Source organism: Ctenocephalides felis, unplaced genomic scaffold (genome assembly GCF_003426905.1).
Source record: "Ctenocephalides felis isolate EL2017-DRISC unplaced genomic scaffold, ASM342690v1 CF-g0.4_SCAFFOLD_00845, whole genome shotgun sequence".
Classification (NCBI taxonomy): domain Eukaryota; kingdom Metazoa; phylum Arthropoda; class Insecta; order Siphonaptera; family Pulicidae; genus Ctenocephalides; species Ctenocephalides felis.
Genome location: NW_020536999.1, coordinates 17,426,667 through 17,441,400, shown reverse-complemented (window position 1 = coordinate 17,441,400; position 14,734 = coordinate 17,426,667). Strand labels below are relative to the sequence as shown.

At 27.8% G+C, this 14,734-nt stretch overlaps 3 protein-coding genes across 3 annotated transcripts in view; 2 read left to right on the top strand and 1 right to left on the bottom strand.

Annotated features, from left to right (window-relative positions):
* Positions 1-6,164, top strand: part of LOC113379460 (tyrosine-protein kinase transmembrane receptor Ror-like) — a 45,445-nt gene extending 39,281 nt beyond the window's left edge. The window contains exons 2-6 of the mRNA XM_026619538.1: positions 578-736; positions 2,444-2,607; positions 3,943-4,089; positions 4,983-5,162; positions 5,614-6,164. Of these exons, the coding sequence (XP_026475323.1) occupies positions 578-736; positions 2,444-2,607; positions 3,943-4,089; positions 4,983-5,162; positions 5,614-5,919 (956 nt within the window). The 3' untranslated portion in view covers positions 5,920-6,164. The remainder of the gene's footprint in view (positions 1-577; positions 737-2,443; positions 2,608-3,942; positions 4,090-4,982; positions 5,163-5,613) is intronic.
* LOC113371967 (Y+L amino acid transporter 2-like) overlaps positions 1-14,734 on the top strand; it is an 83,123-nt gene that overhangs the window by 60,146 nt on the left and 8,243 nt on the right. The gene's annotated exons all lie outside the window — the stretch shown is intronic.
* On the bottom strand, positions 10,367-13,723 carry LOC113371983 (Y+L amino acid transporter 2-like). The gene is made up of 9 exons (XM_026612362.1): positions 13,392-13,723; positions 13,078-13,324; positions 12,888-13,013; positions 12,000-12,093; positions 11,645-11,859; positions 11,252-11,481; positions 10,904-11,156; positions 10,641-10,702; positions 10,367-10,571 (listed from the first exon to the last, which is right to left on the bottom strand). Exons 1-9 carry the CDS (start codon positions 13,629-13,631, stop codon positions 10,569-10,571), a joined length of 1,470 nt encoding a protein of 489 aa, XP_026468147.1. The 5' UTR covers positions 13,632-13,723; the 3' UTR covers positions 10,367-10,568.

Here is a 14,734-nt window from a genome sequence, read left to right as displayed (position 1 = left end):
ATGGACTTCTTTGAGATCATCCAAGAATTTTATATTTGATATAGTGTATTGATGGATTGATTGGATTTAATATAGGGGCTTGTTGTAATAGTAAAATTATATATCTCGAGTTCCACACATCATATTTCTAAGAAGTTCTAAATTTAAAAAATGATGGACCTGCACATTTCTGTTTACTGAGTCGGCTAGCGGGATAGTAGCTATGACAATATTATGCAAGACGGTTTACATGACCAATCAAAAAAAAATATATATTGTTCAAGATCCTTTTGAAAACCACCTGTTACTGTTTATCCCTGGTAGTACTTACCCCTGTGATCACCTACCCCTGTTACTACTTACACATGTCACTACTGACCCCTGTGACCACTTACCCCAGTGTCCACTTACCCCTGTTACTACTTACCCCTATTACTATTTACCCCTGTTACTATTTACTCCTGTTACAAGAAGCGCCTAGCTTTCCCACGTGGAAACCAAAGCTTCTAACTTTAATCTTTAACTAACCAGCAATTTAAATATTTTAAGGCAAACACCATCAAAGTATAATTATAATTCTAATTGGCTTTTTCTCCAGGTGAATTAAGAAATGAATCCAGGTGTGATACAGTAGCAATTAAAGTTTTGAAGGATACAGCAGGACGAGAGGCCGAGGAAGACTTTTTGCGAGAAGTCGATATAATGAGTGCTTTTAGGCACGATAATATCCTTACATTGATCGGAGTTGTAATGCGAGGTAAGTGATAGAAATAATTAAAATAATAGTTAATAAAAAAAGTTAAATTCAAATTTTGAAGAAATAAATAAATATGACTAATATTAAAACAGTATGCCATATTATTATGAATTCAAAAAAAATTTGTATACCATTGTTATAAATGGTCTTAAGGTTGCTTTAGTTTGATTTTATTGGATTTTATTTCACTGTACCAAATATAATTCTGCATCCGCTTTAAAATAAATATAAGAAGTGAAGTCAAATAATGTTTGTTAAAAATCTTGTTCACTTAATTCATTAACAAAATAATTTAATAAGAAAGATGACAATATAAAAAAATGGCCCACCCGAAAATATTTTTATTTAAATCTAGATGACCCGACAGACGCGTTATTTTGTACTTATGTTACCAATTCAAAAGTTCAAATTTTTTTAATAACCTATACTGATATTTACCAATTCGTTGAAAAGTATCATGTTTTTTACGCTACAGTCTATATCGAAACGTATATACATCCACCCATATGGATCTTAAATGTACAACTGCTTTAAATAAAGTATTTGCTTTTTAAAAAACATTATAAAACATTTTTTTTTATAATTAGTTATTTTATCGATATCCGACGTTATTTTAAAAAAAATGAAATTACACCACTGAGAGGGATGTCTTCCCCCCGGGAAATGGCAAAGGAGTCTAAATTATTTTCACTTTTGAACTTGAGAGTAAGATAATCCGAATTCCAAAATTTCATACGAACTGGATCACAATAAAAAAATTCAGACCCAAAACGCTCCATTGAATTGAGTAAATATTCCGTATCCGGTGGCAAAAATATGAAAATACTAACGTTTGTATGTAAAAAAGAAAAGAGCTGTTTTTAGGGTTTTTTCCGGCAAATATAAAAATCTCCATGTGAAGTTCATATCTGTATTAATATAAATGTGACTCCATATCTGATAATATAAATATTCCAGAAATGCTTTGTATGAATGTGTGAATTTGTAATTTGTACATAATTACCCTGAAAAAGTATTTATAAAAATATCATAATAACCCCAATACTGCCATCATTTAAAAGTGCTTTTATGATAATTTCAAAATTCCCAAGGCATGCCCATAAGGTAAAAGTAGTTGAACTCCCAACTCGAACAAGAAAAGTTTAGTTTTAAAAGTTTCTCGTTTCAGTTTCATATTATTGCCCGAATGGGATTTTGTTTTCAGTTGGAAACATATTTTCGATTTATATTTTCAAGTGCAAATTGATATATCGCCTACCCTATGATAATATACTGCACAAAATCCTAAGCAATGAATACAAAAAATTTTGGTTGTTTAGATAAAAACTTAAAAAAAAACATATCTAGTAATACTCTATTTTGTATAGAAATTTAATTTCATTTCTATTTATTACTTTTATATGAAAATTTATTTAACGGTTAAAACAAAAAGTAATCAGAAGCCAAGAAATTTTTAGAGTTTTACTCTACCACCCAACCGAACATTGACCACCAGTTGATTGAAAAGGAATTGTCTACTTCTAGTAGACGAATCTTATATATCAATTGTGGTAATCAACTTTAACCACTACCATAGCCATAAGGACTATTTTAAATTTGAAGTAATTTACAAAATACTGAAACTATAAAAGGCATTAGTTAAATATAGTAAATTCAGTATCCGCATATTCATCATCTAATGTTTATTCTATTTTATTTTATTACCAGATGGAACAAATAGCCCCTGGATGGTATTCGAGTACATGCCCCATGGTGATTTGGCAGAAGTGTTAAGGGCGAATGCAAAAGTTCCTCGACTCAAGAACCCATCATCGTGCGCCGCACCCGCGCCGAAACTAGATAAAACATCTTTACTTTCGATAGCTTCTCAGGTATTTTAGAAAACTTTAAGCATTTCAGAAATATGCTCCATGAAAATGTTGTAAAACAGCTATTTACATAGTTTCATAGAAAACTTTGGCAAACGAGCACAAAGTTTTATGAGATTTGTGAACTACGTGAGTAGAGAAAACGAGTAGAGAAATTCATATATATGTATATATATATATATGTATATATATATATATATATATATATAATATATATGCATATATTATTATATTACAAACTACTCTTACCTTGACTTCTCCTACTTGAATTGAACTTAATATTTTCCGACAACAAAATTTCACCTGTCTCTCTGAACAAAAATCCTGAAAAATAAAATAAAAAGTTCTATAGAGTTAGATCATAGCTTCATATTAAAACGGATAACTTGAATATTGTAAAAATTCCAATTTCAAATAAATTATATATCTTTTATTAACGCGGGCAGTAACAGTTCAGAAAGGTAAAAAATTCAATCATGTTATGGCCATGTTACGCTCCAACTTCCATACATTATGCTAAAGAATCATACTGAATTTTGTTAAAATGTCATGGATTTTCTATGCATTCAGGCGTTTTACACATAAACTGCAACATCACTCGTATGCTATGAAGCAGTGTCAGAAAGACCCTGTTATCTAAGATCGTTTTTTGACATTTATGCGGTTTCTAGGTTAGGGGATCTATCTGACAACCTGAGAAACACGCCTGTCTGCACAGCAATCACATGGCTTTTGTCAATATTTTGTATGGAAAGTGCTTCATAACAGGGCCTTGCCATAACATTTTTCTGTTTTGCGGCAGAATCGGTCCCTTAGTGAAAAAGATAAGATAATATATAGTCAACATAGTGAAAAAGATAAGATAATACGAAAATACCTAAAGAATCAATTAGTAATTACCTTGTCAGGTATAATAATAACAAAAACGTAAAGTTATATAAAATTAAATTAAAAATTAACTTAAAAACAGAATAAACAGAATTATGATGCTCAAAACATTTTTTGTAAAGTTCTTAAAAATCTTCAAAAACAAAGTCAAATTATCAATGTACTAACTGTGATAAGTAAAATATTCTCAAAATTAAAATTCTACTTTTAAAATTGATTAATTAAAATTTTAATTTCAATTTATTCATTTGTAACAAGTAAGCATATTGTGGGAGATTTATATAATTCCAGTATAAAAATTATAAGTTCAACTGAATTTTCTTAGGTATTTCCTTTATTTATACACTCTTAATTTAAGCAACAAATATAATATATAATCTGGTCATATAATAATAAATACTTTCATCTTTTTATTATTTTATATTTATTATAATTTTTTTTTAATCTCAGGTAGCAAATGGTATGAGATATTTATCCGCCCAGAGATTTGTCCATCGTGATCTTGCATGCAGAAATTGCCTTGTTGGAACTGGATTGTCGGTGAAAATTGCAGATTTTGGCATGAGCAGAGATGTATATACTTGCGATTATTATAAGGTCAGTAATAAAAAATATATTTTAAAAAAATCCAAATTTAAAACAAATGTATACCATACATAAAATCAGCAAGTAATATATCTGGCTTGTCTTCCAAATAGGAAACTCAACTAATTACACCAATAAATTCCTACACATATTACAGCATGGAATCTTTTAAGAAACCTAATGCAATGGGGTACATTTGTAGTATACTTAAATTATAATACAGAAACTCACCTTTATTATTTACAATATTTTAATTAATTAGGGCTGCATCACTAAAACTTGCACAATCATTAATTTAATAACTATCACCTATATAATATTCTTAAATCGACATCAAACAATATTTTACCGACATTTTTGTTCCCTTAACCTAAATACTTATTGCACGTGCAATGTCAAATTATGACTAAAGGTAAATGCACGTGGCTCATGTGGTTCTTATGGTAACTAGCAAAACTCAAGAAAAAAAGGGCGCCGAATTTGAAATTAGGTAAAATAGTTTTTATTTACGATACACCCCAAAAAGCAAGAATTAGACACTCATGGTATAAAAAATGCAGATTTATGATTTTACTTTTTGTATTTATTATATTGTTTCTGTTTTACAACTGAGCATAGCGATTTTGGTATGTCTGCTAGTATTTATATATCTCTGACTCCTAAGTTGTTATTTATTATAACATTTATTCAAAATTTTTACCAAATGTTGGATATGTAAAATTAATTAGTGTACTTTCAATATAGATCTCTCAGTTCGATTAGTATACCAATTCAGAAAAATCTACTAATATTTCCATTTACATTTATGGATAATTTCATTTTGTAAACGAGATCTGAATGCACTAAAGTACTATATGTTGCTTCTTATTTAATGTATCTTTAATTTTTCAATTATTCTCTTACAGATTGGAGGTAACCGTCTCTTACCAATTAGATGGATGTCTCCTGAAAGTGTGATGTATGGTAGATTCACATTGGAATCTGATGTTTGGTCCTATGCAGTTTTGCTCTGGGAAATCTATAGTTTGGGAATGCAACCTTATTATGGACACAGCAATGACCAAGTTGTAAAACTCATCTTACAGGTAATAATATATAATAATAATAATAAGAAATCCAGTAATAATATATAATATGATACAATAACCAATGTTTTTATAATTGATCATTTTAGAATATGCATTGCATCTTTATTTACTTACCATATTTTACATTACCTTATACTGACAACATTGTCCAAAAAATATTGTCCAATGGTGGTATTTTTTATGCTCCTGGCTATTAAATCTTTATATGAAAAAGGAGATTTCTATGTTTAGCTAGACCTACATTTTAATATACATCATTTTTTCTATCACATCTCCATAAAACTAACCATACATCCATATCTACCATATCAGGTACAAATAATTAGATTGGATTTGAATTTGCTCAATTCTAGAGCACTTACTCTTAGTTGTTGTGCATCATCATATCTTCAGATAAATATATCTATTTCACAAACAAACTTATTATTTATTATATTTCTTTTACCAGGGCGAGAAGTTGACACCCCCAGAAGGTTGTCCATCCTTCATCTGCGACCTGATGAAACTATGTTGGAAAACAGAACCTCGAGACAGGTTAACCTTTCCTGAAATTTACGAAAAGCTTGCCAAAGCTCGCGCTGAAATGGCAGCTTCTCAGCAAGAAATTAATCAAAATATCGAAATCGCAGATGATTTACCAAGGCCTCCGATTATAATACCAACACTGGACATCATGCAGCAAACTGAGGATTTGGAAGGTTACTTGAAACCACAGAAGGCACAACCTCCTGAATATATGGTGGCTATAGCTTAAATGGTAGATAGTAATGAAATTTCGAGAAACATATCTTTGTAAAAGGGAATACAAACGGTGGTTTTAGTTATCAATGTAAATGGATAGATCTCTTTGTTTTTTATATTCCATAAAAGTGAAACTATTAACATCGTGTATATATTTTTCATAAACCAGAGACATTTTCTCGATGTACCCAAAATTGTCCATATCATGACACTGTTTTAAATGTAGTTAATATTTAAATGTATTTTTAATCTATCATAACGGGTGTTAGTAATATTATGTCCTTGATACTTGTAAATAAATATATTTAAAAAAGCAATATTTTAATATTATACAGTTACTTTTAAATTATAACCTTTAAATGTCGTGAATAGTTGAAATATTTGTAACATTTAGTATAGTTTTAACTAAAATTCCAGTGTAAAATATTAGATTAGTCTATATAGTATTTGATAAAAAATGAACAAGAGTGTAAATGAGTGAGTAAGAAACAATGATAGAGATGAAAAGAAGTGATAATTTATGAATGAATAAAAGAGATGCAATGAACGATTCATTAATGAATGAAAGAGACGAAAAGGACGACAGTGTAAAACTATGTGTGATAGAAGTATGAATGAATAAAAGAGATGAGAAGAACGACAGCGTAGGACTAAGTGAGATGGATTGATGAATGAATGAAAGAGATGCAAAAGCGACAGTATGAGACTAAGTGAGATAGATTGATAAATGAATGAAAGAGACGAAAGACCGATAGTAGCAGACTAAGTGAGATAGATTGATGAATGAATGAAAGAGATGCAAAAGCGACAGTATGGCACTAAGTGAGATAGATCATGAATGAATGAAAGAGATGCAAAAGCGCTAGTATGAGATTAAGTATGATAGATTGATGAATGAATAAAAGAGATGCAAAAGCGACACTATGAGACTAAGTAAGATAGATTGATAAATGAATAAAAGAATGAACAAGAACTACAGTGTTTAAATTCAAATTAATTAACGACTGAGGAAAATCAGGAGTATCAGATAAATTAGGAATGATTGAGAGGAAATTAGAAATTAAAAATTAAAAATTAGTATCAAAAGTAGATTTCTGTAATATCGTATTGATAGTTTTTTAAGGCAAAAATATAAAGTGAAATAAAATCATAAATCAAATAATAATAGTAAATTAGTAATAATTGTCAAACATCTTAGAAAATTGAGATTTTTTTTATTTTATGATCAATTGCACTGAATGTTATTAGTTTGAGACACTAGAGAAATTGAATTTGATTAAACATAGCAAATTTACTATCACCAAATAATTTATAAATCAATCCCTTACTAGTGCAATCGATCTCTTACTACGTTTGACAGGGTTTTGTAGACAAATTCTAATAACATAAATATTTTAAGAAAATTTTTCACTTTTTCGGTGTTGACAATAAATGTATAGTATATTCTTAAGTTATAAAGTTGAAGAAAAATGGGACCTGATTGCGTTGTAAACTTATACCTATTTATCTCCCAATATTTATTATCAATATAGTATTGAAATAGTAAAATGGAATTTGTAAATTTTAATGAATATAAATGAATAACCATGAACAAGGCCCAAAGTCGTCCTGTATGACGACTTATTCGTGATTAATCATTACTTTGTTAGCTGTATGAATAAATTCCATGTTACTTTATTGCTATATTTTGTAAATAATAATTGTAAATAGTTAAGGAAATGCTTATTTATTTTGTCTTGTTGTACGTGGTTCTAATTTAACTTTTTTTATAAAAAAGAAAAATATATATGTCATATATGCAGCTTTTATGTGTTGTAAAATATAAACGTATTTTTGTAATAATTAGTTTTGTAATATATTAGTAGAAGATAAAAAAAATGATTTGATGATCTTAATCTTAGAGATGCAGGATTTTATAGTATTTACATTTTTATCAAATCTAGTATTTTTGGTACTATATATTTTTTGTCTATAAAATGAATGGTTTCACATATTGATAATAAGTTTAAGATTAAGGATTTTTTACAAAATTGTAGTGCTAGTTTAAAAACCCACTTCTAGTCTTTTAAAACTTTGGTATTTTTTAACTAATTTATATGTATTGCCAAAGAATTTAAATCAGAGAATTAGAAGTTAAAAAAAAAACGTAAAAATATTTTGGTCTCTGTGAAAAAATCCAAATGAATATGTATCCAAATATATCATGAATCCTTATACAATTCAAGAAAATATAAAAAAAACTATCAACATTAATACATAATTTTTCAAAAAAATGTGTATATTATCTAAGTTAGTTATTATGTGCCATATAAAAATATATTATTTTCATTAAATTCTGAACCTTCTTTTCTTTTAGAATTGGACATTAATATATTTGAATTTAAAATTTACTAGATTTTATATTAATATTTTTTTAAATATGAAGGTAGTTGAAATAGGTCACAAAAAATCGAGTGTATACGGCAAATACCAAAAAATGTAATATTTAATTAAAATTTAATTATTTATGATGATACGTTCTTTGTATAATTTTTCAATGATTTATCCAAAATATGTATATAATTTCCATTAACATTTGGATAAGTAAAAATTATATGAACGTTAAAATTTTTATTAAATATATAACATTCACTCTTAAATATTTTTTTAAATAATAAATATATAATTGCAAAAATATAAATACTTAGAATATCAAGAATTTCTTGGAAAAATATTAAAAAATGTTACTATATGTAAAAATAAATTTATGAATAACATGTCATTTTAAAAATAATAAATTTGTGTGCATATTTTTAATTTTCTTAAATTTAATATAAGATTTTAATAATCCTAAAAATTTTTCTGTTGATGTGATCAATTTTAGTGTAATTATTTTTTTAAATGGTAAATTAATCATAAGTATAAATTTTTACTTGTAGGACAATGTGTTTAAATATTCCTTTAATTATCAAGGATTATTTTATTTATATACAGCAATACTAAAATATTCATCATAAATTTAGGAACATATTTTTTTGAAATTATTTTGTAATTTTTTTTATTATTTTTCAAATATCACCTCCACTGCTGTACGGATTTTCAAAAATAATAAATGCATATTTTTAATTTAATAATGTAATCAATTTTAATTTATAAATTTAATCAAACCTAAAATAATGTCGTAGACAAATTGTTTATTAACAATCATATTGAAATTAATAATTTTAATATTTAGTAATAATTAGTAGTATTTAAAGAAAATGTAAATATGTGTATTTTAATGTGTATATAATTTTAGTTTTAATTTTAAAAATAGAGAATTTTATTTTTGTGACTTGCACTACTATAATAATATTAATTAATATCAAATGCACGAATTAAGTGTATTTTATTATTATTAAATATGACTCTCAGTATTTATCTGTTAAAATTGAACTTTTCCACTGTGTCAAATATAAAAAATGTAAAATTGTGAAAATAAATATTATATTAATTTATCAGTTGATTATTTAATAATTAGAATCTTTAGTTACAAACAAAAACTTATAATAAAAAAAAGTTAAAAACAATTTTTGTTTCTTAAATATCAGAATGTAGAAAATAATAAAAATTGAGAAAAAATAATACAAATTTAATAAATAGATATTTAAATATAAGAATAGAAATAGCTCTTTAAAATTCATGTCTTTCAGGATACAAAAAATATTCCATTCTTATTATCCCAGTAAAAATAAATCGTGGCGCAATATTCAAATCTTGTTTTTAGATGGATGAACCGGACAATATTTGTTTTCAGAATTATGAAAAATTTATGGAAGAACTGTTTTATATGGCTTATACAAATAAAAAATATGTCACCTATCTGATTGATATGTCTTACTTTATATTCACACAAATTATACATAACTTTTAAATGAGAGCGTAATGGAAGAATTTGGTGGGCGACCAAGATTTGTTTCTTTAGTATTATCGAACTTGGGAAATACATTCCCATTTAAATCAACTTTATATTAAAAGTATTAAATATGTTAAAATCTGGCAACAACCTTTTTAAAATTTGTTAGGCTATAGTAAAATAACTGCCTTTTTCAATTTTTTTCTAAATAAAACCAAATGTTGATATCAATATCAATTTAATACTTGCAGATATGTTCAGTTGTTCTTGTTTATTATACATTTAGGCAAAACATACATATAAACAATTATGTTTACCATACATTTAGGCAGAACATACATATAAACAACAATTTGCTCGATTTAATAATTTCAAGCAATCAACAACAAAGTTTATTTAACAATATAGAATTATTAAACTTTACGATTTTTCTCTACTGAATATTACAAAATGGTCTTCATATTATTGTCTTTTTGTACAATATTCTTAAATATATCTCAGAAATAAATTAAATCAATAATTTTATGTAAATTTAACACGAAATAAGTAATAAAATTTATATATTATAAAAAATTTCAAAACTAATTTTATGTATAATTAAAACTAATCGATAAATAAGAATTTTAATAAAAATCAATTAATCTACGGTAATTATGTACACGTACCATTTTCTTATGCAGTTTTTGGATGTAGATTATTTTAAATATTTTTTAAAATTTTCGGCAAGTTTGGAATGGAGTTTTATCACATTTGTTTGGCTTGTTGGTGATTAAGAAAAATCAGATAATTTACTGTAAAAGAAAATACTTCATAGTTATGGAAAATATTTGGTAAATATAAAAATAATATAAATATCGTACCTTGGTTTGTGCTTTTGGTCTTACTACCATTATTAACTTTTGCAGCGTTTTCGTCATAGTACCTGAAAAAGTAAAAAATGAGTCTAATTTTTCGATTAGAGAAGAGCAAAAATATTTCACAGTGTTCAATTAATCCATTTGTTACATCACCAGCAAATTTCATACCAAATGTGTAAAATAAAAAATAATTTTAGAAAATGACAAGATCTATTTATCATTGATGAGTTGACTAGTACTTTATTGATTGATCAATTGCTACTTACACATGCCCTTTTGGAAGAAGTAAGGCTTATTCTTCCAAGCAATGAAGATCAAATAAACAGGAACAGCAGTCAAAATCATCAAACAACCATATCCAGTTTCCACAGGACTTGCTATCATTGGCACAATAGTCACAAAAAGACTTGCAACTAAATATACAACTGGGAAAATCAAGGGCACCCTGATGGGCCTTGGAAGATTTGGCTGGGCATACCGCAACCAGGGCAGACATAGGACAGCTACACCAATACTTAACTGAAATAGGAAATAAATTTTGTATTTATATTGGAAACCATATAATAAAATACAATTCAAGTGATTAATGTCAAGTTCTGATTTTTTTTTCTTACCCAAGTAGCAAAGCCAACATAGTTGATCAATGCAAAAATATCAGAGACGGTCAAATAAAGCATGGAGAGCAAAGCCATAGCCAAAACTGCAGGAGTTGGTGTCAACCTGGATGTTTGGATCATTGTCAGAATTTCAGGCATCTGACCTTCACATGCTCCTGCATAAAATAATCTGGATGATGTCAGAAGAATTCCGTTCACGGCTCCAAAAGTTGATAAGGCCACGAAAACTAGATAAAACAGGCATCAGAAAATTATATATCCAGAAAATCATCAGCAAATAAGAATTTACTGATGCGGATTTGTAATCTACTATTATGGATCAGATCATGGATCAGATGATGACAATTTATAATATTCATGACAAATAATAGTTTATCATTTTCCTCTTACCAGGAATTGTCCAGGCAACGACTCCAAATAGCCGATCAGCAAAAGTGACTGCAACAGCTTCTGATCCCAAAACTTCTTCTGGAGACAAGGTTGTGTAGAAGGCTACATTTGCCAAAACGTAGACAAATGTGACTAGAGTACAAGAAATGGCAATGGCTCTTGGTAGATTTTTTATTGGATCTTTCAGTTCTTCAATGATGAAATTGAGGTAGTTCCTGGGAAAAAATGATGATACTAAAAATTAAGGCAAAAGGAATACATCAAAAGTGAAATATTTTGGTACAATTGTATAAAAAGCTTCTGAATTGCATTTTTTTAAGGTTATTGATTGGTTATTTATAAATAGTCCACTTACCAGCCGTTATAAGCAAATAATCCAGAATAAAACGAAAGAGCCAGGGATGTTACATCAGACGTTGTATTATCAAATGTGAAATGTTCTGTGTGACCTGTAAATATTCATCAAGAAATTATTAAAATCTGGAGAGTACAGTTTTGCTGGAATAATGAAAAACTTCATATTATTACTGAAATAATAAAACTAGTTGGTATTGGTATTTTGCCTTGAGGCAAGTTACATAAATTTTCCGATATGTGTAATAATAATCGACTTAATCAATAAAAAATAAATTAATTTATGAGTGGTTGAAAGTATTCCGAGTAGATTTGTTACACATGATTGAATATGAAAGAACACGTTAATTCGAAGTAATTTCCAAAAAACAAATATTCAAAAATCAATAATTTTTATAAATGAACCAGTTTCCATAGAATTTTATGGTTTAGTATTATCTTTAAGACCAAGTACTCTATCGTTATGCCAAGTAAATCGTCTAATTTAATTTTAACAAATGTCAAAAAACTACTCTTTTTCTCAAATGTTGATGAATTTTGAAAATTAAACTACTTGTAAGGCCGTAATATTTCAGTAAGTACTATAAGACCATGATATACATCGCCAAAGAAAGTTTCATAGAAATCGGCTTAATTTTTTTTTCAACAGTTAATTACAAGAAATCGGCTCGGTAGATTTTCACCTAAAACTAATCAGTATCATTCCCTACTAATATTTTTCGAACAGTTGTTGATTTTTTAAAATTGATTCGATAGTATGAACTTAAATGTGGACAAAAAGTTTAACAAAGAAATGGCTTGGCAGATCGTCGCACAAAACTGAGAAATGATAATCCTCATCGAGATACATCAAATGGTTTTTAAATAATAGTTGGTTGTTTTGACTTACCTGTGAATAGCTGATAAATTCCAGCAGCTATGATAATGAAAAGAGCCAATAGTTTAGCATAAGTAAATATGTCCTGCACATTTGTGGCCCATTTTACGTCCCAGCAGTTTATGAACGCCAAAATCACTAAAAAAATAAATCACACATGTTGAATTCGATCCTAAAATTTCATAAATCATTTTTTCCTTACATATACAGCAAACTGCCAACATCCTCACAGAATCATCAGGTGGTTGGCACTCTGGGAAAAATGGTTTTAAAATATAAACACTAAAGGTTAAAGCTACAATAGCCTGAGAACAGGGCCGGACTATCATGCATTCGATCCAAAGCCTGATGAAAGCCATGAATGGTCCGAATGTCTCCATGATGTACGCATAATCCGCTCCTGACTTTGTTATCATGGTACCCAGTTCTGCATAGCAATATGCACCTACCTAGATAAAAAATAGATATTAGAATCATGGGGTAAATTGATAAATGACCACTGTCTATTCTTCTTACCATGGAGAACAATCCCGATATCGTCCATACCACTAGCGACATGTTGACACTTCCAGTGTATTTGAGGACTCCAGTTGGTGATACAAAAATACCAGAACCAATGATGGAACCAACAATAACTGTGATACCATTGAGAAGACTCATTTTGGCTTTGAGCTGGATGTCCCCATCTCCGTCTGTGCTTTTGATCGGAGTCGCCTCTTTCTCTTTGAGCGATTTAGTGACTTCTTCGTCTTCCATTTTGATGGCGTGTTTACGTTATCAGGATTTCTGAAAAAATTAAATAAAATATAGTTTTATAGTATGCAAGATTTTTTAATACTAATCGTACTAAATCGAGACAAGTTCAGAAATTCTGTTCAAAAAATCAAATTGAACCCTATGGCAATTTTTTAGCAAGACTATTGTTGATGTTGTAAGTAAAATTTAATATGAAAAAATTTATTTTTTCGATAAAAACAATTTAAAGGTTATGAATTTGTTTCGTATTTAACACGTTAATCGTCATGTCAGTCATATATGCCTGACGCTAAAAAGTTTTACTAAAGCCATGTCAGGCGTATATAAATTGGTGTGTGAAAAAAGTAAGGAGAAAAAAAGAATATATGGTCATGTCAGTCACATATGGGGTAAATTGAGAATGACATGAGTGACATGAGAATTAGTGTTTTTCCAGTAATTTTGATACACCTTTGATATATTAAGTTTTCAGGATAAATTTTTAATTAAATTATCTAAAAAGTTACTATGAATATGTGACTTTTTTCTGATGTTTACTTTTTCAATATAAAAATTTACACAATGTTGTGTTTTTTGCTCCTTAATTGTACCTACGTATAATTATGTGCAATTATTTTTTATTTACATTGTTATTTTAATTGCTTATGAATCAATTTAATCGAGTTTTGGATAATTTGTATTATAACAATATAGCTAGTCTAATTAGCAATATTAAAATTTATAATTACTATAAAATGATTTATCGTCGTAATACTTTATATGATTTTAATCACACCACATGTTATTAATGTTATAAAATAAATATAAAACTAGTGGGGTGTATGGCATCGTGCCTTAAGGCAAATTACTGGAACTTCCCGTACCGTAACGAAATGTTAGAGAAATTTTTCAAATAGATTATTATTAATATTCTAACATTGTTTAATATTTATAAGAATTATATAAACTGAATTGCAAAGTTGAAATTATTTGTTTAAAGTATATTAGAACTTTAGTCAGAGTTAAAAACAAAATCTGATTTATTTTCGACAAAAAAATTTGAAAAAAAAATTGAAAATAAAAATTGAAAGAACTTTTTTTCCAAAATCTATTATTTTGTTAAA